General features: G+C 46.7%; 1 protein-coding gene across 1 annotated transcript in view; it reads left to right on the plus strand.

Annotated features, from left to right (window-relative positions):
- The first annotated feature begins 8,401 nt into the window (after nucleotides 1-8,401).
- SCAF8 (SR-related CTD associated factor 8) overlaps nucleotides 8,402-27,246 on the plus strand; it is a 948,526-nt gene continuing 929,681 nt past the window's right edge. Inside the window, exon 1 of the mRNA XM_086927396.1 lies at nucleotides 8,402-8,751. Within this exon, the coding sequence (XP_086783522.1) occupies nucleotides 8,722-8,751 (30 nt within the window). The 5' untranslated portion in view covers nucleotides 8,402-8,721. The remainder of the gene's footprint in view (nucleotides 8,752-27,246) is intronic.

Consider the following 27,246-nt stretch of genomic DNA (forward strand, 5'->3'; position numbering starts at 1 on the left):
GCAGCTTAACAAATCTACAAGAACCGCATTTTCGAATTGGAGTAGTGGGTCTCAATTTCGCATATGCACTAAAGGCACAGTGCTCACAAACTCTCAAAAGTTATCACGAACAGTAATAATCCTAATAAATATGAGGTCACAAGGGGAAATAGGAAATGGGGTCCTTTTCGTTCAGTCATTTCTTTCTGGCTGGCTGGCCTGCACTACAACAGTACCCAGTTCTTTTTAAGTCCTGCTAATAATCGTTTCCACGTGCTAACTTTAACTGATGTGCAACTTCACATGAGTAAATGGAACACAGCTGTGCAATTGCTCATTAAACATCCACCACCACCACATCCACCATCAACTCCAAATCCACCTCCACATGCACCACCACATCCACCACCACATCCACCATCACATTCACCGCCACATCCACCGCCACATCCACCGCCACATCCACCACACCCACCACCACCACCACTACATCCACCACCCCATCCACCACCACCCCATCCACCACCACCACCGCATCCACCACCACCGCATCCACCATCACCACATCCACCACCACATCCACCACCACCACATCCACCATCAACTCCAAATCCACCTCCACATGCACCGCCACAACCACTGCCACATCCACTGCCACCAGATCCACCACACCCACCACCACTACATCCACCACCCCATCCACCACCACCACCACCACCGCATCCACCACCACCACATCCACCACCACATCCACATCCACCACCACATCCACCACCACATCCACCACCACATCCACATCCACCGCCACATCCTCCGCATGCACCACCACCACATCCACCACATCCACATCCACCGCATCCACCACCACCGCATCCACCACCACCACATCCACATCCACCACCACATCCACCACCACCACACCCACCACCACCACACCCACCACCACCGCATCCACCAACACCACATCCACCACCACATCCACCACCGCATCCACCACCGCATCCAACACCACCACATACACCACCACATACACCACCACATACACCACCACTTTCACCACACCCACCACCGATGTAGAGAGCCACTCGGGCTCTCCACTACAATGTTGCCTTTCCCCCACGCACGCACGCACAACCCTGGGGCGGGCTCGCGCCGGGGTATAAATAAACAAGCGGAAGACCGCTCGTGGTCTTTCCGGCTAACTACCATCCAGTGTCCGAGTGTCATTATTACCACAGTATATCAGCACGTGGTAGGCCTCACCTACCTCACTACATTGGCGACGAGGCGGTCGTATGCCACGCGTGCCCACCGCCTTTTGCACATCCTGCTGCGTGTGCCCTGGCTACGGTACCCAGCTGATCCGGCTCGCCGTGCCCTGAAGCCGAGACCCGCCCACGCGTCACCCGTGAGGATGCGCCTTCAGCTGGCGGGACTCGCGGTGACGGTGCGCAGCCTTCGCCTCCTGCGGGTGAGTGATCCTTCTGCCCCGCCTGCGCGCGCTCACCGCGCCCCTTCATCTTGCCGGCCGGCGAGAGTCAAGACACCGGCAGAACCACGTGTTCGCGGCCCGGAGCAGGCCCGCCCCTCCCTCTCTTCAGGCTGCTGCAGGGAGACGCCTCTGCTGCTTGTACGCGCGGGGCTCCGCGCTGCTCTCTCTCTCTCTCCCCCTCGTCAAGCTGCCCGCAGTCCAAACAAGCACTGGCAGCGGCAATTCAGGCCGACTTCACCCGGGAACAGTGAACACTCCGAGGCCTAACAAGCATTGGCTAAAGCAATTCGGACCTCGCTCCTGCATGTACTGCATGTCATTTGGAAAGCCTGCAGCCCTGTGGTCTCGTCAGATCAAGGAAAAGGGGGAAACACTAGACTCAGTCACTGCACTCAAGGACAACTGACAGCTACAGTCCCCCGCCACAACCCCGGAAAGCACCGTACCTCCTCACACACAGCGTCACCATGAGTCAGGACGCCGGCGCAGCACAAGACGGCGTTGTCCAGCCGCCACCACCTGCAGTCATCCCACAGGCCAACGCCCAGGTGGGAAACCAGGCCCCTGCCGGGCCCACGACCCCTGCTCAACCTGCCCACCTGCATGCTGGCGCGGCGCCCATCCCGCCATTCAGCGAAACGTCGGATCCAGCAACGGCCGCCCTCCGTTGGAGGGCGTGGGTCGGACGCCTCAATCTTTATTTCAAGGGCACTAGAGAAACTGATGGAACGGTAAAGAGATCTCTACTCATCCTCTACGGGGGACAAGAAATCTATGACCTATTCGAGTCACTCCCGAACACCGGCGCCGAGGACGACTACGACGCCGCGGTCGCGGCCCTAAACGCCCACTTTGATCCACAGCTAAACAACGACTTCGAGAAATTTAAGTTTAAGCGCGCCTGGCAGACTGAATCTGAGTCCGTCGACATGTATTATGCTCGGCTCCGTCGCCTTGCGAGCACGTGCCCGTTCACGGACCCCAGGGAAGAAATAAGGGATCAAATAATTGTCGGATGCAAGTCGAAGCTGCTAAGAAAATTGATCCTCAGGCAACCAGGGATTTCACTTGACGAGATCCTCGTCCTGGCCAGATCGCATGAACTATCGGATGCGAGGGCTGAAGAGATGGAGGTGGCGTTGCGCACTCCAGTCATTGCTCCCACGATGGCGCGAACCCCGACCATCAAAGAAGAGCGAGTAGACGCCATCCACCGGCGATTCCCACCGGCCAGGCAGCGACAAGGCCCTCCACGAACCAACCGCTGTGGGTATTGCGGAGAAGATCACCCGACCGCCGCCACGTGCAGCGCAAGAGGCAAGACGTGCCTCAAGTGTGGGCGCCTCAACCATTTTGCCGCCGTCTGCCGAGGTGGCAAATTCAAATCAGCAGGACCACGTGCCCGTGCGGTGACGCAGCGGATTCACCAGCTATCGCTCGACCAGGAGCGTCCCCCGCCGGACACCGAAGCACAAGACCGTCGGCCCAGATACGAGGACGATGAAGATGACGAGGTATACATCGTCTCCTACGTCAGCCGGGCATCCACAAAACGAAGGCCACCGCCCATGTGCTCCATCACTGTGGACGGGACGAATGTCAACGCGTTGATTGATACCGGAGCGTCTGTCAACGTCATGGACTCAGAGCAATACGACAGCATGTCCCCGAAACCGACGCTAACACCGTCCACGGCAAGGATATACACTTATGGAAGCACGGAACCGCTCCCTCTCCGAGGGGTGATACAAACCACAGTCGTCAATGGGGAGTACTCCACCGAGACCAAATTCCATATCACCGAAGGCAAGAAAGGCACCCTCCTGAGTTGTCACACCGCGGAGGATCTCGGCCTGGTATTCTTCGCCAACCAGGTGCATCAAGCACACGCGGACTTCATGCTCAAAGACTTCCCAGAACTGTTTAAAGGACTCGGCAAACTCAAGGGGCGGAAGTTCAAACTTCACATAGACCCCACTGTGAGGCCCGTCGCACTCAGGCATAGGCGGGTGCCCTTCAACCTACGGCCACAAGTAGAGGAGGAGCTGCGGAAGCTTGAAGAGCTGGGGGTGATTGAGAAAGTGTCGGGACCGACACCCTGGGTCTCCCCGTTGGTCGTTGCCCCCAAACCAAAGCAACCGGGAGCCATTCGCCTATGTGTGGATATGAGACTTCCGAACACAGCCGTGAAGCGTGAGCGGCACATCACCCCCACCATGGAGGACATCATAGCGGACCTCCACGGGGCTAAGTGGTTTTCGAAGCTGGACCTTAACTCCGGATATCACCAGCTAGAGTTGGAGCCCGCCAGCCGGTACATTACCACCTTTTCGACGCACATGGGACTGCGTCGCTACACAAGGCTCAGCTTCGGCGTATCCTCGGCAGCCGAGGTCTTTCAAAACGCTATTCGGGAGGTGCTGTCAGGACTGACGGGTGTCATCAACCTGAGCGATGACATCCTTGTCTATTCTTCAACCCTAGAAGAACATCACACCAACCTGAGGGCGACTCTGCAGAGGCTTGCCGACAGCGGGTTGACCTTGCATCGAGCCAAATGTGCTTTCTACCAGGAAGCAGTGGACTTCTTCGGTTACACATTCACCAGGGAAGGCCTCAAGGTGGACCCAAAGAAAGCAGAGGCGATTAAAGCGGCTAGCACACCCCGGAACCCAACGGAAGTACGCAGCTTTCTGGGCATGGCCACGTACTGCGGCCGGTTCATTCCGAACCTGGCTGCCATCGCGGAACCCCTCCGGGCTCTCACCCGCACCGATCAGAAGTGGGACTGGACCTCGGCCGCAAACAAAGCGTTCCAAAACGTCAAAGCTGGCCTTCTAGATAATACCACCATGGCCTACTTTCAGCCAAGACGGAAAACTGAACTGATTGTGGACGCCAGTCCCGTGGGACTAGGAGCCGTCCTTTTGCAAGAGTACGGTCCGGAGGAATGGAGGCCAGTCGCCTATGCCAGCAAGGCGCTGACAGACACGGAAACCAGATACGCACAGATAGAAAGGGAGGCCCTGGCAATCAAATGGGCCTGCCAGCACTTCCATCTCTACCTCTGTGGACAGGAATTCACCGTGGTCACAGACCACAAGCCTCTCCTACCCCTTTTTGCAGGAACCTCAAGACTAGCTCCTCCACGGATCGAGCGGTGGGCCGTCCAGCTACAGGGCTATTGTTTCAAAGTGGTGTTCCGGCCTGGCGCTCACAATCCCGCCGACTACCTGTCGCGGCACCCGGATGTTGCCTCGCAACCGCCACCCACCGAGGACGGAGAGGAAGTAGAAGAGATCGTGCACATGGTCACGCAGGCCGCGTGTCCTGACAACATGACCCTCAAGGAGATCGGAGAAGCCACGGCGGGAGATGAAACCCTCACGAAAGTCCGCCGGGCCCTGGAGGAGAACCACTGGGCCCGCTTCCTTGATGGCGCCGCAAGCCTCCGTCCGGAGGTCAGCCATGCGAGACAGCAGCTATGGCACATTCGCAGTGAACTCAGCGTGGGAGAAGAAGGAGTGATTCTGCGAGGACACCTCCTCGTCATGCCAGAAAGCCTCCACCAGCGCGCATTAAGCTTAGCTCACGTGGGACACCAAGGCATGGCGAAGACGAAAGCGCGCCTACGAAGCAAGGTGTGGTTCCCAGCGATGGACACCCAAGTAGAGGCGATGATAAGGTCCTGCCATGCCTGCACGATCACCGGGGGCGAACCCCTTCCAGCCCCTGTAATCACGGAAGATGCGCCCAGGGCTCCATGGACCCAATTGAGTATTGACTTTGGCAGCTTCCCGGATGGGAGGCAGATGTTGGTGCTGGTAGATTCCTTTTCGAAGTTCCCCATCGTGGAAGTCATAGCATCCACCGCTTTCCCACATGTCAGAAAGGTGCTAAACCGAGTGTTCGCAACCATGGGACTCCCCGAGGAAATTAAGTCAGACAACGGCCCTCCCTTTCAAGGGCGAGAGTTCCAATCATACCTAGAATCCCTCCGAATCAACCATAGAAGGATCACTCCGCTGTGGCCTCAAGCCAACGGAGAAGTGGAAAGACTGATGCGGACCATAAACAGAGCACTTCGGATTGCCGTGGACAACGGGGAAGATCCAGAGACAGCACTAGATCAGTTTCTAGGAGCCTATCGGCAAACGCCGCACTCGACGACAAGGTGCGCCCCAGCCCACGTACTGTTCAAGCGGGCCCCCAGAGACGGCATACCCACGGTGAGCGAGTGGATGCCGGCAGAGAGAGACGCGGAGGCCACGCAAGCCAGGAGACAGGTCACCAATGCCAAAGCAAGCCTGCACCGCCGTGCCAGAGAGCCGGACATCCGAGAAGGTGACGCAGTGGTCGTCAAGGATCGCTACCCAGGATGGAAGTTTCGAACACCGTTTGAACCAGAGGTGTGGAGAGTCGAAAAGGTACAAGGGACAATGATCACGGCCAGGAGAAATGGACAGACTGTCACACGGAACGTATCCTGCTTCAGAAAAGCAACCGAAGCAGCCACGGGACACCAGCGAGCGGAGGAAGCGGCAGAGGAAGAGCCGATGCTGGAAGAGCCAAGCGGCCCTAGGTCCCAGAGTCCTCTGCCAAGACCGGTACGCGGAGAGAGTCAACCGAGGCCAATGTCACCAGGCCTCGGCACCGAGCGGAGTCAGCCAAGGGCCTCTGAGTCGAGCAATGATCCGAGTGCAACCCCGGCTGGGGCGGCCGAACCATCAGGGATCCGGAGTCATCGCTACAGCCTGAGGCCCAATCCGGTGCCCAGCCAACGGCTGAGGGACTTTGCATGGACATCTCCATAAACTGTCAGTTGAATGCCTGAGGGCAGAACGAACTAAAACAAAGGAGGGATGTAGAGAGCCACTCGGGCTCTCCACTACAATGTTGCCTTTCCCCCACGCACGCACGCACAACCCCGGGGCGGGCTCGCGCCGGGGTATAAATAAACAAGCGGAAGACCGCTCGTGGTCTTTCCGGCTAACTACCATCCAGTGTCCGAGTGTCATTATTACCACAGTATATCAGCACGTGGTAGGCCTCACCTACCTCACTACAACCACCACATCCACCACACCCACCACCACCACATCCACCAACACATCCACCAACACTTCCAACACCACCGCATCCACCATCGCATCCACCACCACCACATCCACCACCGCATCCACCACCACTGCATCCACCAACACCACGTCCATGACCACCACCGCATCCACCACCACATCCACCACCACCATATCCCCCAGATCCACCACATCTATATGTGTGTGTGTGTGTGTGTGTGTGGCTCTGTGTGTGTAGGTGCAAATGCAATGTGCTTGGATTTTCGTCACAATAAAATACACTGAACATAATCTTCCCAAAACTTATTTACAAACGTTTAAGGTATTGCCATTATAAATTAAAATAACTTTTAATTAAGTATTAATCATTTTCAAAAATAAAAGCCATTGTGATTTGTAATATCAATACATCTAAGTCACGTAAATACAACACACATTGCATTACAAATGCTATAGGTGTCACATTTTCGAAAGTTAAAACTATTGACATTGTAACTGACAAAGCTATTAATTTTGCTATTTTCAAAACCAACACATAAATAAAAAAGTGTCATTTACAATAACAATCGCTCAAACTTTCCTAATGCGAGACCTATTGCATTTCCAATGCTTGTTTAACTATCTCATTTCACAGTTTGTAAGCATGCTTCCCCTAAATAAGAAGAGTTAATATATCTATTTGCAGCATAAATAAGGATTCTTCCAGGTAATGATATGGGCACACTTTGTCTAGGTGTCATTTTCAATGTGAAAACATTTTTGGAGCAGTTTAAACTCATTTCTAAAGTGCAATTCTAACATGGTCTGCAAGTCAATTTTTATTTTCGGAATCATTTCCTCAAATCTGAATTTAACAACAATTAAATTCTTACATTGTTGCGTGTTTTGCTGTGACATAAAAATCTACACACCATTCACTCGCGTTCTACACAGAAAGCTAAAAAATAGCGGAAAGCTTTCGATTCCCAAGGCGGCAACAGCTTAACTGAGCCGTCCTGCACTCTTCTACGGTGTTTAGATCACAGTATGATATGATAGTATAGTATGATACTTAGGTTTCGCCCAGCCCCCGGGATATCCAATGCGCTTTATGTGTAGTTGTACTATGCATAATAGAAAAAATAAAGCCAAAGCCAGGATCGCTGTGATTTCACCGGTTCATCCAACCCCCAAAAAATAATTGTTGAACGAGATATCGTTATACGGCGCCATCTTGAAACAAACAGCCCCTTTTTTAAATGATACAGAAGCATACCATAGAAACTCCTTATCATTTAAAAGCGCTGAAGTTCAAAAGTCAGTTGTAGCTTTTATCATCCATCTGTACTCTTTTTAAATAAAACGTATTTTATTCGAAAATACAGGCATGAAAGAGCTTCATGTACACTCGCTCTTGGTGAATACAATGCATCCCGATATGAAATGGCAGTAGGGCACAGACTCTCCAGGGTAGCTTTAGGACACAGCAAATATATTGTTTCCTAGCCAATAACTCCCTGAGTTTGACGTTAGGGTAGTAATGACAGTCTTAGAATGGCTCCAGCTCCAACCTCCGGTTTTAATGAGCATCTTAACATTGGTGGCTGCGCGGCCTTTTATTAACCTTGACTAGGAGCACCGGAATTTCTCAGCCCAGCTCCGTAAACGATAGTTACTCGTTGCTTTTTACATATTAAAATACCCAACAGGGTTACTTCCTGGCCTTCCGCAACACTGTTACTGTAACGCTCAATTGAAGCAGGAACTCCGGCTGCTTACATCGTGTTGGCCTTTTTCTGTTTCACCGCGAGTACAGTCCTCTTTCCATGTTCATGAGTGTCTGGTTGCAGCTTGCTGTGCGCGGCCACCCGTCGGCTAGGGGGCGCTGCTGCACTGCCGCCATCTTGCTTGTCGTCGTCGTTGCTGCCGCTGCTGCATTTGGTGGTGGTGTGCGCGCGCCTTACTGTCCAGCACTCGGGGTAGGACAGATCCCAAGGTCTGCTGGGCCCGCACTCTCCGATCAAACCGGGAGGCCCATGCCGGGATCACGGAGGAGAAGGAGGCGGGGCAGGGCTAGGGCGCGTCACTCGAGCAACTGCAGAGCCAGGGGCGGTGTGGAGCCTCAACAGTGACATACACCACAACACCCTATCCCCGCGCTGATTTCGCAGCGGCCCCAACTCAAAGAGCAACATGGAGGCCGTCAAAGTATTCAACAACGAGGTGAGCATCCGAGGTGCATTGCTGTCCGCACAGATTTTTTTTCCTGCATAGGGACTGGGAGCCAGTATACAGTGGACTGGGCCTGTTGCCTGGAGTATGAATGAGAGACCTAGGTGTCTCTTTTCAAGCCCATGCTTCGTCTTGCAGGGGCAGTTTTCACATTAGCGATCCGATCCGCACCTCTGCGATACAGACCGCGTTATTTACCCCCTGATCGGATCTAACTTCTCCCGTAGCAGCCCTCCCCAACAAAAAAATGCACATGGATTTAAACGCTACTTAAACCGCAGCGCGCTCTTCCGCTTCTTGAGTGCCTGACCTTGCAGATGGGGTGCTCTTTGTCAGATTTGCGACAGTACTGCACCAAATTCACAGTTTAATCAGTGTTCATACAGCGGCATGTCAGAGAGTGCACCACGCGTTGTGACCCATCTATGGGTTGAGTCTTTTGGGTTATAGGTCATAAGCCATTTTATATTTTCCTGCCCCCTTTTCACCGACTCAATCAGTACAACAACAAAGTTACACCCTGTGGTATTGATTATTCTACAACTGACTTGTTTGGATTGCCACCCAAACACCAAGTGGTAGTTGTTAATCTTTATAGTCCTGCATGCATATCCAAGCAATGCTGCAGTCATCCTGGCTATGTTCAGCATTTTCTGCATACTTTCATTGTTACCTATTTAACATAAATCTTAAAACAAGACATCGGTGAAGCCGTGTAGTGAGTACAATAGCTGCTATAAGTGTTGCATCTTGCTAGGTCCAGTCTGCGCTGTCAGAGGGCTGGAGAACTAACTGTAAACAAACCTAGTGCAAACAACATTATTTGTACAAATATTTAGGAAACGGTTGTTAGATGTAAAACCAGGTTAGTTTTTAGCTACTTGTTGACTATTGCCATGTATATAAAGCAGCTGGGCATTTCTGTGTTGATATCTTTCGCAATTTTTTGGAGTTCTATTTAGTTTATCTGTAGGTATGTGTGGTGTTTGGATATATGATCCTAATGTTCCACGGGCGGCTGTAGGCTTGTACTTTACCTCATGACTTGAGGGAGTGTCACAAGACACCATTATCTCACTGTTGCCTAATAATTTCCCATTAAAAAAAGAAATATATGTCGTGACACTCCATGGCTTTTGCTCTATGGATCTAGACAATGTGCTTTTCTGACCTCAGACAAGGGTCAGCAATGTGAAGATATTTCCCAACTGCTTAAATCGCAGTTCAGCAGTCTAGGGACCATTGCTGGAAAGAGAAACTAACTCGGGTGTACCAAAGGATCTGAAGGAATGTTACTGCAAAACAGAATTTTTTGGGTCGTGGGGGAGATGTAAAATCAGCAGCGTCCCTACCATCCAGTACAATCCTGAAGCACACAGAGAAAGTAAATAGGAAGTCTACGCATAGAAACTAAAATATGAAATTACGCAGTTTTTACTTGGTGGTCAGTGCACTTATAGAACTGTGTGTCAAATCCTTCCTGAGAACACAATAGCAATAAAGAGCATCAATATAGAAGTTGCATTAAATAAAGCTTAGTTGTATGCAGATGGAGGCATAACACCTGTGCATGCGTTAACTAGAAACATGAAAATGAATGAATATAGGGATGCTGAGGCAATCAGAACATCCACACAAAAATCATCTGCTACAAACACATACACATTTTCAAGTATTTTTTAAACTTTAATATGTTTTTGTCATACGCTCTAGTTTGTGAGAATGTTTTAAATTTGGTACCTGGATATAGGCATATGCTGAAAGCAAAAATGAAGAATCCACTATATGCAGCATCTGGTACTTCTCTAGCTCATTTCACTACCTAAAATGAAGGATACATTGCTGGTTAAAGAAGATAAGTATTTTCTCTTTTGTACGAGGCATGTCAGGAGTTCAGTATTCAGAAGTAATAAAAAATGTAGACATTGAAAGGAAAAATCAGGGACCACATTGTTTTGTGTACCTTTCATGTGTTTTAGGCGTAACTGAAGAGGCATTATTTGGCACATTCCTCATGGTGAAATCAGACAAAAAGGAGCTCCGAGGCATTTGGAAGAAGTAATAACAAATGAGAGACTATTTAAATAATTGAATCACATACAGTTATTTAAGATTTTTCGATCTTCCCTTTGGCACTGCTGGGCAGAATAAATAATACTAAATTCCTTACAAATGTATCTTTCTTAACACCTTGGCTGCTAGGCGTTTTCCCGCTGTGTGCTGGAAAATGCTTTATTACTTTATTCATGACGAGCTCAGCTCGTCATCAGCACAGCTCAACTGTGCATCATGACGAGCTGAGCTCGTCATAAGCATCGAAAGGGTTAAGGATTGCTTGTCTGCTTGTGTTCTTGTCAACTACACCAAAAGTGATTTCCTATATTGACAAGGAAGTGCTAGCTGAGAAATAAAATCGCAAACGGGTGAAAGGTCTTTATGGGCTTCTAGACTACTTAAAGGCCTTGTGCTGTAGCAATTTAATTGGCTGACTGTGTAATCTTAAAACAACATACTTTCAAAATGAATAAATCTCCCATTCATACACCATCCCGCAACCCCGGTTTCTTTCAAATTTTCTAAAAAAAATTGAATGTGCTATGGTATCGAAAACATTGAATGTCTTGGTGCATATATCACAGACATGTCGCTTTAGGTTATTTCATCTTTCTGAATTGCCTTTGACAAAAGGCTTCAGAAGCAGATTTGAAACCTACCGGGCTCTTCATTAACAATTTAAACTATATATTTTTAATTGTATTACCTTTAAGAGCCCTAAATACACCTATTGTAAAAAGAAGCTATCCATTCAAATGTTGTAGTTGCAGCTCCATACACATGGACATTATTTTACAACATGTCATACAGTTTATAAACAAAATGTAAAAACATTCTAGAATTTTAACACACCATTCATCCACTGTACAAAATGCACAAAGCAGATTGTAAGCATTGGGATCGTAGATGGATTTAAATTCAAGAACTTATATTTAGGCCATAAATCAAACCTGATGAAAATGCTAACGACAAGTTGAAACAATTGCATAAAACATAAATGCATCATGATTAATACGTAGTAGTTGTTTGCACTCCTTAAGAATCACCCTGTTGCATATCTCACCTAAAAAGCACAATGTTTTAGCAGCCTCCCTTGAACTGTTTCCATATTGATTAAAGACGGGCTGTAACAAAAATGATGCTGTAGCTCTCATTAAACCATACATTCAAGCAAATCCTCTTTATTGGAACCCTTCCCACAAAAGACACAACACCAATTCCAATTATTTTTAAGCAGCCTCTTTGGTGTTTCTGGGACTGCATACAAATCTCTCGTCTAATCTCTTGATTTAGAGATGTGAAAACCCAATAGGATCTGAACAGATTTATTCTCTTCTTCATCTTGAGATAAATCACGTTATTTGTATTCCCCAAAGGCCAGAGCTCAACATTCTTGTTTAGATAATTTAACAGGTGCTATTGTCTTGGTGGTGTGCAAAGAGTGCCTCCCTACTATAATCTTTTTAAAGTCCTGGGCCCAAGTTAATTCACTATTTAGTGCTTCTTTGATACAATAGTCGTCGACTCTTAATTGCGTATTGTCAAGAAGCTGAAGCTAAAGGTCCTAATATGTCATGGAGCGTAACCTGCACTGTTTCAGTGCCCTCTCCAGACCCTTCCTGGGATCGAGACCCACCTTAAATAAAAAAAAACTGATAAGGTCTGAATCCAAATGAGGGGTTACTTAAGCCTTATCCTCTACTACCTGACGAGAACACTCTGCCATCACCACAGCCCTTAATTTTTATAAAGTTATCCATATGAGGCATAGGCCACCAATCTGCGCTTCTGGGGTGCCTGATAATGTCTGGACTGAATGTGTCTACTCTCTGGGGATCCTTCACAATCCGTTTCTCCTTCCTTAACTTCTCTATTTTATCATAATGTATGTCCCATACAGTGTTATCATAATCATCTAAAATAAACTGATCGTAATTACCATCGTCACAGACATTATTCTGATCAGGTCATGCCTGAATCTCTTTTGTGCCGCTAAGGACACCCTCTCTTGTGCCATGTTAGACACCCTCCTCCTCTGTGGTGCTAAGTCCACCTCTCTCCCAAGACAGGAATCTGTCATTCTATTCAATATTCTTTCTCTTACCAATTTTTATTCTTATTTTCATCATCCTCCTCCAAGGACCAATATTCATCACAGACCTATCAACAGTCTTTCTTATTTTTCCCTTCAAAACGGACTCAAATGCTTCTTTCACAGAGCCCCATAGCTTTTCCTGCACCATCTTTTTCAAGGAAGTCTCTCCACTTCCTGCACCAGATTACTCTCCTTCCTCACTCATCCTAATTAGTAAGCACATATATTCCCTTAGTAAAAAAATATATGTCCCAGTAATAAACTCTCTGTCTCTCTCTATTTGTGCCTTCATTTTTAAAAGTAATTCTTCACAGTAAAAAAAAATCTGTTCATCTGCTATGTGTGTAGTGTAATATTCGTTAAATAAACCTAATTCCTTTGTGTGAGCCTGTTGCAAACTGCCAAACTTAACCAAAATGGCCCCAGAGTCCTACAGTGCATGTGAAATGGGTCCCCTAAACCCCATATAGCTGCCCCTAACGTGACGCCGTCACGCGTGTTATGCATGCAACGTTACTCAGTAAACTGGTTTCACTGTCGTAGTCAGCAAGTGCACGTTCTACGAAGGCCTCAAGACGCCCTCACTCTGTGCGAGTGCCCTAAAGACGCCTCGCGCTGAGATTGCTTACTACCGTTCCCCCCCACACCTAATAAACTGTACGCTAAGACCACGGCTAACAGTATTTCTGTTAAAAAAGATGGACAAAACAGTTAACATTTCTCAACTAGCCTATACCTAAAACATTCAATATTCCTAAGAATACCTAAACAACAACATAACTATAATTCCCCTAATTTGGGAAAGTAAAGCACAATTGCCTCCCCTCACCAGGGGTGTGGAATTTATTAAACTATCTACTTGTCCATGGGGCAGGTTGCTTCATAAATCTACTTGTCCTGTAACAAAATCCACTTGTCCCTTTGGTGCCATGTTGTGCGGCGACAAATTATGGCAGCAATCTCATTATAAAAGAGCTCTTATATAGCCTCTCTGATTATGCCAGGGCTTATACCATAGTAGTGTTTGAATACTCGTAATCCCTCTATGTTGCTACGTTTCCGCAGATCTAGATACTGGGACTGAAGGTAGTGGTAAACAATAGTTCCAGGGGTGGATTGTCCGTTTGAGTCTGTGCAAACCTACTAACTTGCATGTTTTAAGGGTTTTCAACAACTCTTCTCTAATTTTTTTCCAATACTGAGAAATGTTGGAAATTTACTCCTGACCTTGGCAGACTTAAACCTTCTTCCAGAGTTGGGAAAAAAGTGGTTGGAGGGAAAATAAACTGGCAAACACTCAGGTTTTCGCATGAGCAAATCTACACATGCATATTTAATCATGCTAAAATGCAGTTCACAAATATTTTCTAGGAGTACTATTTCTTGCCCTACTTCTGTAAATTCTTGTGAATTCACGAAAGCCATATAGCTGCCCTTAATGCAAGGACATAAACCAAGGGTGCGTTTTGAGACTTTCTTTAATTATTGGGCCCCTAATTTGGTCTGGTGTTAACCATGAACTTGAGTGTTTATTAAAATTCTCTCTCTGTATCAGCTGGCTTCACGTGAGTGACAGCATTCTGCTCTTTCATAAGGAGTATATCGGCGCACAAAGTAGTTTTGTTCAGTGAAAGTAACTAACGTGGAAGTGTGCTTTTTGATTTTTTTTTTTAGACCAAAAGCAATTTTTGCTTTTGCCAATGTTTGTTATAATCGTGAGGGTCCGGCAGTTCTCACATCAATAAGGTTTTACAAAAACCATGCCACAACTAGTCACGCATTGCCAAAGCTAAAAAGCTGACCACCATTTCAGACCTACTGGCTTTGCCAATGCTTGTTTATTATTATTATGTTCCCAACATTTTATTGAAACTGGTTACACTGATTTTCTAATATGAATATTTTGGGAAAATACTAGCATGCATCAACACATTTTACTAAATGATGCTGCAAAGAAATGGTACCTGAAATTTTACAGTAGTTGAGCAAGAAAAATGTTTTCCTACTTTCATTTCTTAGGGACATTTTATATTGAAAGCAAATAATCATTAATCTTGCTTTCAAGCTTCTGCAAATATTTGCATCTAATCAGGGAGCATTCTGGGATCATTATGCATAGCCTCATATTGCTAAACTTTGAAACCATGTGTACACATTTTTATCCTGGAACCACTGTCAGTAGTGCAGTCAGAACTTAGATTTACTGATAATAAAGGCTCTCAATTATTGAACCATAAATACAAGTTTGAACAGCATTAACATATGCACACAAATATTAACTTAACTGCAGGCAGTGCCCTTCCTTGATCCTTAATGTGGTACTGCAAACTGGCAGCCAAAGGGTCTGTGCTTCAGGGGGTTGGGCCTGTGAGAAGTTGGCCCGATATGCAACGTTCGCTATTCTAGCGACCGCTATGTATCGTTCCAACGACCCTTATGGTGTTTGGTTGTAAGTCAACCTATAGACCAGCTATCCTAGTAGCGTGGATACGAGCAGTCTAAGGCTAAAGACTCGAGAGGGCGCGTTAAGCCAGCTGTTTACCACACATGTACCCCTTGAACACCCAGTGAAAGGACACCACACAAGTGTTATGAAAATAAACAGTATATTTATTAAGAATCACAACAGCCCTGTACTCTATATGAGGACAGGGTACTAAGCACAAACCAAATCTCTTTAGCAAATACTTCAAGTGCACAATTAAAACAAGTGTCCGAGGACACGGAAAGATTAAGGTCTCGGGCGGACCCGATAAGGCAAGTCGGAAGCGAGGGACTCAGGACCCTAGAGTAAGGAGGCTATGCAGGCACCGAAATGCCGAGTTACCTAGCCACGAGGGCTGCGGCTGCACAAGTCTTACAGGCGTCGGGGTCTTCGCTGACGAGCCAGGAGCCGGAAGAAAAGGAGTTGCTGGCCGGCGACCAGTGCTGAATAGTTCGTAGAGATCCAAGCCTGGATCGGAGATTGATGAAACCTGAAAGCAGAGGGGACCAAGTTCGTACTACTAGCCATTCGTACTACTAGCCAGTAGTCAGAAGGTACCAGGAAGGCACCGGTTGGCCGTCACCTCGACCAGGTGAGTGGGCGACGCTAGGCTCTGCAGTCTCACGGACCAGGAGGCGTTGTCGGCGACCACGGTGGAGGTGCGAGCTGTCCCACGAAGGATGATGCTGTCGGCGTCGCTGGGCCCAGGATGGGGCAACAAGCCTTGGCAGATCTCAGGGCCACGTGGTGGGCCTAAGATGGCGTCTTGAGTGGACCAGGAGGGTCCGGGGTGCTTCTCGCAAAGATGGAAGCAAGGGCCAGTCTGGAGCAACCAGACCAGCAGTGATGATTCTCGGATGTCGTCACAGAAGGGCACAAGCCAGCGGCTAGTGACCAGACAACGTGCTGAGCAGCGAGCAGAAGGGCCCCACGCAGATCGTGGAGATGCTGGGAGACTGCACTTCGGTGCTGGGGCGGCTCAGGGTCGGGGCTTCTCGGACCCCAGAGCACTCACCAGAGAGTTATCTCGATGGTCGTGCTGGTTTTAAGAGCGTGCAGGTTCTGATGATGGCCGGTCCCTCGAGGTCTCGTCGCACCCACAGATCACAGCTGAGCTGATGACGTGAGTAGAGGTCAGAGGTGCCAGGGAAGCCGGTTCTCGTCGAGCTGGGCCGTCGGATTCCTTGAGGAAGGACTTACAGCAAACCGCAGAGTTCTTAGTTGGTGCCCGCTGATGCAGGGTGACTACTCCTTAGCCACAAGGGAGAAATCTTGAGAAGAGTCTTGAATGTCCTTTCGTAGAAAGTAGTTCTTGAATCAAAGATGATCTAATTTGGAAGGGTCCCCGCTCCGGTCTTTATTCTAAAGAAAGGGGTGGGTACATGACTAGGTCCTGCCCTAAGGGTGGGACCAGGAAGGGGGGTAGTTACACCCCTCTCCCCTGCCGGACTTTCCCCAGGCCAGGGCTGTCGCCCCTGGAACTGGTTCTAACCGGCAGATGCGTAGTGAGCACCGGGGTGCCACTCCGCCGTCACCTTCTCGCCAAAGCCCTACCTACCCAGAATACACAAACCCTGTCTGGGACGGTGCGAACAGCGCCCTCGACAGGAAACCCTTTGTCCAAGTGCTCCTCGCTGGAAGGACTCCCAGCAGCAGGAGGTCAGACTCGTGTCTGTGGTGGCAGCATCCATTTTGTGGAGCTGAGGCTTCAGTTAACTTTAACCGGGGTTCACAGTTACGTACATGTCGTGTCCCTCTAGAAGGGTGGAATGCTAACCTCGTCGCCAGCATTGGTGAGAGGGCAGCACCCCGATTCGTATGACACCTTACTCGACATGCCTGGATAACGCGACACCGGAGTTACCGATATGGTACGCGTTATTATGGAACAGCTATTGGGTCTTGATTCCGCAAGCTGCAACCGGGCTCGGCTCGGGCCTGAACCTAGCTCACACGAGCCCACGCACTCTGCCTTCAGGAGTGTTAAGGCCTGCCATAGGAGTGACTGATAGGAACTCGGGTGTCCATTGTATGGTTAGATATAGAGCTACTATACCTAAAGCGAAGGGTGGTTACACGACTTCGCCCCAGCTGTCGTGCAGCCAGTTGTGTCAAATTTAGGAGGCCAGCCAGGGGTGGCATAATACATGCTGCAGCCCCTGGCGGCCCTACCTATGCCCTGAGTTACAGGGTCTGATAAGGTGGCCCAGTACCAATTGGAAATGTACCTAGGGTACATGGAATCCATTTTAAAGAGAGAGCAGCAGGCCTGGGGTCCTGATTGGCAGGGTCCCAGGTCGACTATGTCCAAAACCAGCTAAAACACAGGGCAAAAAGTTGGGGGCAACCATAGTCAGGATGTACCTTCCTACAGGGCCTGCTTGTCCCAAGGACAAAATGCACATTAAAACTTGTTGCCCTTGACCCCAAACAATATGTCCTGGGCGTCGGGCTATAGGAATTCCACATCCCTGCCTCACATTGGGTTTGGCAATGTCAATTCCATAGAAATCAAATCTCTTGTGTACCTTGGCTAGGGCATTTGACCATGTGTAGAGCCATTGGGTAGCGGGGATCTTGTTGGTGCATGGCTCTTGCGTGTTCGCTAATGCGGTCCTTGAGATGCCTGATAGTACTGCCGACATATTGGCTGTGGCATATGCATTCCAACACGTATACAACATATTTAGTGTTGCAATTTCATACTTTTGTTTGTGGTGACTGGTGAATGATTTTGGTGAGAATTCTGCGAATCGGTTTTTTTGGGTGTTCAGAAATTGGCGCACAACTTGTTACGGTAGGGTAGTGGTCAATAGGTTCTTGAGAAAAGTATTTTAGTAGGTGCTTCTTGGCCAGAGGAAAAACCTTAACCTCTGTGAAGAAAGAAGGACAAAAGACCTCCTTTTCTATGAGTTTAGGCAGAACGCCCAGAGCACACAATATACATAAATAGACTGGTTTGTCTTAAGAGTAGCGATAGTAGGGATAAATCGGACAAAGCGTATAGTCTTTCAAAGGTTTTATTCACCCACAGTATTCCCCACTTGGGAATCACTGTAATTACAAATCAAGCCGACACATGTTTCATCACAACATACGGCTGTGACTCTTCAGGGCTGGAAGAGAATAATCAAAATTAAAAAATTCAAATTTAAAAGATTTACATTGTATGTGGCGAGAAGGCACACCCGTGAAGTGGAAACCAACACAGAATGGGAAGGAACAGAAAAAAGTGTTCTTACATGTTCGTCAGCAATTGCTGTAGTTTGTTGATCACTCAAAAACAGCAAAATAAATTACCCTGCTGCTCAGTCGTGTAAGAAAGTGCCCTTTTTGGATGGTCACCCCTCACCATTTCTGGTCTGGATGTTATGGTAATAGATCTGAATGTGCACTGGGACCTGCTAACCTGGTCCCAGTGCCAGTGTTCTTTCTCTCAAAGGTAATGTGAATTGGTACACCCAATTGGCAAGATGCTTTAACCTCCACCCTCTTTATAAGTTCTTAGCATATGGTACCAGTGGTACCCAGGCCGGGGTGATAACAGTGTCACCAGGGCTGTAGCATTATTTCTGAGACCCTGAGTGACCTGAGTAAAAGTAGTCAGCAGGTAATCGCAGCCTGCATGAGCAGCTCCCCTGCTCGAGATCGACCCTACACATACAATGTGTGACAGCGTCACCTCAATGCCTTAATGTGAGTAAGCCACCCCTAAGGCAGGCCTCCTATAGCCTAAAAGGCAGGGGGGCTTATATTAATGGTGTGGCTTTGCCTTGGCTCTCGCAGAACAGGCTCACTTCGATGGCATAAAGAGCCTGAGCGTTCTTTTCAGCTGGTGACAAGAAAGAGGCTACATCAATGGGTCATTTAATGAGCTAGATTTGACATAACAAACCTTGTTAGTCCATAAACGCGAACATTTTCGCAAGCTGTTCAATCAAGCATGTACGTTGCTATACATTTTGGGTTTTGAACACCCCCCTCCCCCCACCAAATAAACATTTTTACTCTTACGTTCTGGTATAAATGCCATAAGAATTACTGTTTTGTGGCCATCATAAAATGACAAGTTGAATGTTAAAAAGTTGTTAAATGTGCATGAATCAAATTAACATTGCACCTTTGGTAGATGCAAATAGAACAGTCTGAAAACCATAGCTCAGCAACCAAAACGGAAATGACAAGCACAGGTGCTGCAGCAGTTAACTATGCAGTGCCGTTATATTGCATGTTTTCATGTGTCTGGCAGTTTATAAATATTTAAACAAGTCACAAGTAAACGTGCTAGCCTAATGTTCTGTAATGTTATGTTGTAAAAGGTGTGTTATCAGCATGTATGATGGGACCCCCTCAAAAAGGTTAGATGTGGCCAAGGAACAGAGGGGAAGAAGAAAACATCACTGTGAAAGAATTGTTCCAACAATGGCCATAATCTTCAAATATTGGTATACATCCCATTAATTTAAACTTGGCGACAGAGATATTCTAGACATATTTTATTTTATCACTTATTTTATTTTCATTTTATATAATTTCCTTATTGTTAAATTTATAAAAGACATTTCATCACAAATACACTTTTTATGAGTATTTTTTCAAAGTACATGATTCTTAACAATTATAGACAAATATCACAGAATAATTATAAATATATACAAAATCATATGACACAAACTACTTAAGAAAACACCACCTGATATCATACACACAACCTCAGGATACTAACACTCTCATACCCATACTGCATTCAAACCACACCATCAAGGGAAAAAGGAAGAACTGAGTTTGTTGGCAAGGTCTAAACGCCAATTCTTGGGTCTCATGATCCAATTTGAGACCCCTGCACCAGGCCAACGCGCATTTCGGCGGCTCTAGGCCACCTTCCTCGGGACCTCTTTCGTGCAATTCACTCCAAGATATCAGGGGACGGTAAAAACAGATATTTCCTATTTCTTGGTTCCTATTCTCATCTGAGACGACCGATTTGGAGAGTCAGGATATATATAAAGAACCAGTTCTTGGTACACCACATGGGCCGGTCTTAACGATAAATCAGATCTCTATGGTAGCACATGTAAGGTCTTCCATAAATCAGTCTGGCTCCTAGTCAGTTAATAGTTTCCGCACTTCCTTGTTCAAGATAATATGGTAAGACGTTTTCTTTCTGCAAAGGGACTTGCTCTGCTTATACAAGATATATATCAGTTCCGGGATGCGATTCTATGGAGAGTCAGTTGGATAGTTTTTAAAGACCGCTAACTGCCCGACCATCAGGGCGTCTTCCGTTACACGATTTACTCTCCTCTGCCCAAAATGTTCGCAGTTATATATTTAACAATAAGGAAATTATATAAAATGAAAATTAAATAAGTGATAAAATAAAATATGTCTAGAATATGTCTGTCGCCAAGTTTAAATTAATAGGATGTATACCAATATTTGAAGATTATGGCCATTGTTGGAACAATTCTTTCACAGTGATGTAAAAGGTGTGTTATGCAATGCCCTTTACACAGATATATTGCATGTGGAGGGCTACAATATAATTTATTTATATAATCATAGCACTTTTGAACTGATTTTCGCTCACGTTAATCTTCTGTCTTTCTAGGTGTAAACAGCGGTAATCCCCAACACTGTAATTAAATGCCGGGTTTTTTGTCTGCTATTCCCAGATGAAACTTTTCGTAATTCAATACCAACGTCATCCAGTTGGAGACTGGGGTCTCTTTGAGGAAGTGAGAGGAAAAGAAATCAAAAGCATAGAAATTGCACACACATTTTTTTTCTCTGAATACTGCGAAAAGAAATGCTTAATTTTTTTTTTTTTTTGAAAACCTTTATTTAACATTTGCTATCAAATACAGACACGGGCCTACAACACCCCAGGGCTGGCCACTAAGCATTGCAGTTTGTTATTACAATCCAATTTCAGACCCAGCCTCCCAGGGGAGCATAGGAACTCCATCCACAGAGCACATCGGTTGCAAAGGCAATTCAATTCGGAAACAGGATAAGAGGTTTTCATTTTACATATAATAGATAAAAGGATCAGGTGTCGTACAGTGTCTCGGATCACAAAAGGGGGCGAGCAAAAGAACAACGTGTCCAAAAATATGTTCGCTATCATGTAGGTCAGCGGCGTTAAGACATACGACATCAGGATAAGTAGCACATTATTATTCGTCTACGCCATCATTATTGTCCGCCCCACAGCACCAAAACCTCAGAAAAGTCAAGGTACAGATGTAGAAACAAGGATGTAAGAAAAGCCGAACCCACTACACTAACCCGGAGACGGAAAAGGAAGAAAAGGCGAGAAAGGAGAAGGAAGAAAAGAGGCCATAGAACAAAAATAAAAACGAAACACCCACCCCCACACCCCCCCACCCTGCACACATGCTGATGACTACGGCCACCCCCCTCGCAGCGTGCCTGTCGCCCAGTAACCAGAACCCGAAATGTAGTAGAAAGGGAAAGAAAGGAAAAGGCAAAGAATCCCTCACAATGAGGGAAATCTGAGGAGGGCATAGTTCTACAGGCTCCCGGTCTCCTTCCCCCGTCGTAGCCAGCCCCGCCCCGGTCTCCGTTAGGTCAATAAAAACAATACCGTTAACATAATGCCACAATGAAAGACTCGAAGAAGAATCTCAACCCTGGCCCCGTCGATCAAATGCACTGAAGTCATCAATTAAAGAAAGCACTTCCCACAAAGTACTGCCAAAGTCTAACGAACAGGAATACACAGATGAGATAGGAACGGCAGGTCCCGATGTAGATGGCTGATACCAATGTTGACCCTCCCTGCCTCCGAAGCCAAGCTTTACCCCATCCGCCATCTTGAAAGACCGGCAGGGGAGGGGAGTCGACACGGTCCGAAACAACAAAGGATAAAAAGTAGAAGGCTCCAAAATGGGGATGACATGGAAATGTTCCAGGGAATACACAATCGGGGGTTCCAACGGTTCCGTGAAATGACCAGGCACAGTACAGTCGGGTAGAGCCACTTTGATAGGGGCCAACACTGCTTCCAGCGCCGGGTTAAAACACACGTCCGAGACATCCATTGAAAGGCGGGCCGGCTGCCGGGTCGCGGGCGTCGAGTCAGGGTCTGGTCTCATGCCAATGAGTCTATCCGTCGCAGACAACAAACTGCAAGTCTGGACTGCAATAGTTCCCTTAAGTGCCATGAGTCCCTCCAGCACCGTACACAGTGACGGGCCATTTCGAGCCTGGTCCGCTAGATTCGTTTCGTCTCCAACATGGTGGAACCCACGGAGAGGCGCCTTCCCCGGGGCAGAGTTAGGCGGAGCAGGAGTAAGCCATAAGGGACTGACGGTCAGCGAATAGTAGTACGCAGCGAGGCACCGATCCGGGGGAACGATGGTGTAAATACCGGACCCCCGGTCAGGGAACCCCGCGACACAGCACCCTGCGTCATCCGTCACCTCACCTTCTGTAGGGAACCAGGCAGTTGATGGCAACAAAGCAATCAAAAAGTCTGAGTGTTCCAGAGACCGGACCCAAACACCTTCAGCAGGCCGTTGTTATTCAACTCGGACCCGGCAGAGCCAGCACTCAAGTCCCCGGCTTCTCTGCTGGGTTAGGCCTCAATGCGACCATCGACGTAGCTCCGCTTCACAACGGCGGAGAAACTCCGGGATTGCACCACTGGAGTGCGGGTCGGATCACACACACCGATCCGGTGCAGGTAATCAGGATAAGCAACAGGATGATAGAGCGAAGGACGGAGGTCAGCGGAGCCGGGAGACTATGCGGCCATCTTGGTTGGTGCCGTAGCTCCTCCCCCAAGAAATGCTTAATTGATGGGTGCACATTTAAGTTGGAAACAAATCTTTTTGTTTTCATGTACGTCTACAAACGCATTGAGTATTACACGAGGTTGTTCAAGTGACTAGCTGGGTTGTTGGGTAGGGGGATTGTAGTTTGCTCTACACAAACCCATTTGGCTGCGGCTTCCGATGCCGGTCTGACAGAATGTGCTATGTTTATCGCCTTGCAACTGAGAGTGCCGCAATAGAGTCCTAGGGGAAAACAGCAGCAACCAAGCTGTTCATGAACACGTATAGGATTGGGTAAGACAGTAAGTGTATAGGAAATAAGCGTAAATGTACAGTAAATACCGACACCAGAAATGCACAGAAAAATAAAATCCGAAGCGCGGTAAAAGTTTAAGAGAAATAATAAATTTAAAAGTCGCACTGTAGTTGCTCAGATGCACGACACCGTAAAGGCAAAAGGAAGACTAACACTAACAAAGAAAACAAATTAAAGACAAGGAAGAGGGAAAGAAAGGATGGAGGCTGAAGGCACGCTGAAGGGCGAGGGAGGAAGGAGAAATGCGAGAAACGTGTGAAGCAGGGGGCGGGGGTAGCAGATACCTTTTGAAGTGAAGCTTAGCTTCACTTCAAAAAGGCTTGTTGGCACAGCGCACGCTAGGGGATGACTGTGGGAGGGAGGCTGGTGTCTGTGCATGCGCTTTTTATGGCAATGCACATGCGCATTGAGCGAGCTTTTCACGGGCACTGCATGGAATCGCCCGATCTCGGTAAGCTCTGTTTAAGCCCCTTTACATCTCGCTCCGCTCAATGCGCATGCGCATTGATGGGTCGCGAGACCTAAAAAAGGCTATATTCACCCAACCCTCCCCAAACCCTATTCCACTGCATCGTTAGACACTTATAAAGTCACATTGGCGAGACCTATTGGCTATGCCAATGCTTGTTTTACTTTTCTCCTTGATATCTGGGGCAGCGCCACCATGTCTGCACTTATCTCTGAGAGTGCCAATTGCATTGGTAATCGTTACTGAACACTAATCACACCCAGAGCTATAGAACTTGAACAGGAGGTGAGTGGCAGCCCCCGCCTACCCATCCGCAACAATGCATTTTTACCGGCCAATAAGAGAAGATGGCTGGCACCACAGATCACTTCAGAATCGACAAAGCATGTACTACACAAACATACCCCAACCAGTCAAGATAGAGGTTCCCCCCAACCCCATGGTATTACCATGGTTCTCACCGCTAGAGAGCCATGAGAAAAGGTTAAAGTAGTGCGGCGCAGGCTACCCTCAAAAGATCCTGTCCTAGTTAATAATCCAGGTAAGAAGATGTAGAAAGGATTCTCGATAGATTGGTTGCTTGTTGTAGTGTACCACTGAGAAAAAAGTACCCCCACCCTATGTTTAATTTAGATCCGGGAATAAGGGGAAAATAACAAAATAATCATAAGTAAACATTCCCGCTAGACCTCTGTACATTAACTACAGGAATTAATTGAACAGTATTTGATCTAGAATTTTGGGTCAACAGCCTTGTTGGATTAATTCCTGTAATTCATGTAAAAAGGTCTAGCGGTGCTTGTAATAGAGTACTCTGGGATCCTCAGAAGCGGCCACTGACAAAATGAAAACAATGAGTCTTAGCCTGTCCCAGACCAGCGAACAAGATGTAAAGTGGAGATAAACACTGGATAAAATCATGGGAGATGGTGAGTTGAGCTGGTCTGTTGTGTCAACTTTTTTTTTTTTTATTCTGCCAAACTCTTAAAGATCCTTTCAATATGCCAGTGGGCAAGAAACAACTAATGAATGCTCTTTGGAGCACTCATGTAAACATCTCACAGATTATCATGTCTTTAGAGGGTGGCTTGGAACGGAATTGGTAAGAAATCTCCATCTGTCAAAAGTGTAGTAACAGAGGAGGTTTGATCAGATAACTTAAGAGCATTATATAGGAAGGACTCAATAGGTTATTTCTAAATATGTGTCCGGGCCTCATAAATCTGAAAAATGTTACCAGACCTGCAGATTTAATGACTAGAATAATCTGCTTGAGCTAACTGTAATGCACGTTATAATCTAGTCTCAAATTATGTGATCATAGGAAAACTTTTTATTTCACCAAGGCCTCTTTTCTTTCATTGTTCCATAAGAGCACCTTCAAATATGTGAATTTTAGCAAGTCTGGTGTACACAGAAACACTTGTTTGATGTAGCAGACTAAAGTTTTGCTCCATGTTTAATAAGAATCTGTCCCACATACGTTCTTTCCTGCCCCCCCGCCCCCACCACCACTGGAATAAGCTGCCGTTGCACATTCCCTCTAGCACCAACTTAACACTTTAGCTGCGTCGAACGTTCAGCACCCAGTGCTTAACGCTCGAATAACGAGCGCTGGCCCGTCGGCTAACGGTTGTGCGCAGCACTGGCAAGGTAGTGCTCGCGCCGACCGTTGCCCGACGGCAGTGCTTAAGGGGTTAATTCAGTTCAGAAAACTTCTTAACCTGGCTGTTCCATCGCTAATCATTGTCAAATTGTGAGGTGAGAGATCCCCCTTGGGGATGATACGTTGTGCATAACAAATGATAATAATGTAGGGTATCCATGACAGCTGACTTGCCTCTTAGTTAACGAGTAACGTCAGGAGAGGGGAAGGAATGTTTCTCAGGTCATGTTTACAAACTCTCAGTTTTAATAAATAGTACTAAAGCCTGATGTGATAGTGCCCTGTCATTTTCAGACAGCACATTTCCATTGAAATGGCTCTTGCATTATTATTGACATAGTTTTATTGATGAAACTGTAGACCATGCTAACATTGTATTGAATAGATTTTCAGCAAATATTTAGCATTTGTACATCGCCAAAAGTTCTAATTTGTTTTGATCCTAGTAAAATCTTTGTTTCTAAGAATCACAAAAAGTGCTTTCTTAACTGCTGATATATTTTAAAATATTTGTACAGTTCATATGTTAGAAAAAAAAACTGACATCCTACAGAGTTTGATTTCACACTCCCTGTACTCCAGCACAACTTTTAGACAATTTTACAAAATCCTATAAGTTTCCAGTCTGAGAAAGAAAAGTGAACACCCATCTCCAGGATAAAATAAGCAGCAATTTGTAAGAAGACACAAGCTCACTGACATTTGACATCTGTCTTTAAATGCACAAACATGACAAGATAAAAACAAGATTTAAATGACTCTTTATTTATTGTTCACTTTCGAATGAACAGAATACCTGTTCTTTGCCAGCTCGAGCTCTCTCGCCAGAGCAAGCGGGTAGATCCTAAAAAATCGCTTGCCTTGATAACATCTGACTTGTCTTAGTGAGTGGGCAAATAGATTTTGAGGCCTGTTTGTAAGATAACAATGAGATAAATGTAATATCTACAATGACAACAGTTTCTCCATAATCTATCTTGCTAGAGGATCAGGTCAATACAACGTACCCATAACTGTTATAAACAATAATGATTAGTGGGCAAACGTTCTTGTTTAGGTCTTTCTTTTATTTATTTATTTTTTTATTATATTTATTTTTTCCATGTTGCACACACTTTATACATTATAGAATTTTCCAGCATTAATACTTCATAGCTAAATAAACTATTTTTACAAGATATACAAGCTTTTCGTTACACATTTCCACAAACAGTGTTTATACATTTCTTACTTAACCACAATTAAACCTTAAGCCCTTCTTGGGTCTACCTGCGACCCAATTCCTTCCTTCCAAATACTTATGGGTTTCCATATTCTTAGGCCTAATGTCCTTCCCCTTTTCCCTTTTTGTGCATAGATATTCTTCTCCATATTATACGCATTCAAGAGATTAGCCAGCCAGGTTTGCAGTGCCGGTGGGTTTTTGTCAAGCCAAGCCCTTGCTAAGGTCAATCTATATACTGACATTGCCACAAACAGAAATTTCTGATGTGTGTCAGCCCCTTCCAAACCTAAGATTATTGTAGCTGGGCTAAGATTAATTTGAATCCCCAGGGATCTATCTAGAAAACCCTCGATGTCCCTTATTAGCGTGTGTA

The sequence above is a fragment of the Lissotriton vulgaris genome, chromosome 6 (genome assembly GCF_964263255.1).
Source record: "Lissotriton vulgaris chromosome 6, aLisVul1.2, whole genome shotgun sequence".
Classification (NCBI taxonomy): domain Eukaryota; kingdom Metazoa; phylum Chordata; class Amphibia; order Caudata; family Salamandridae; genus Lissotriton; species Lissotriton vulgaris.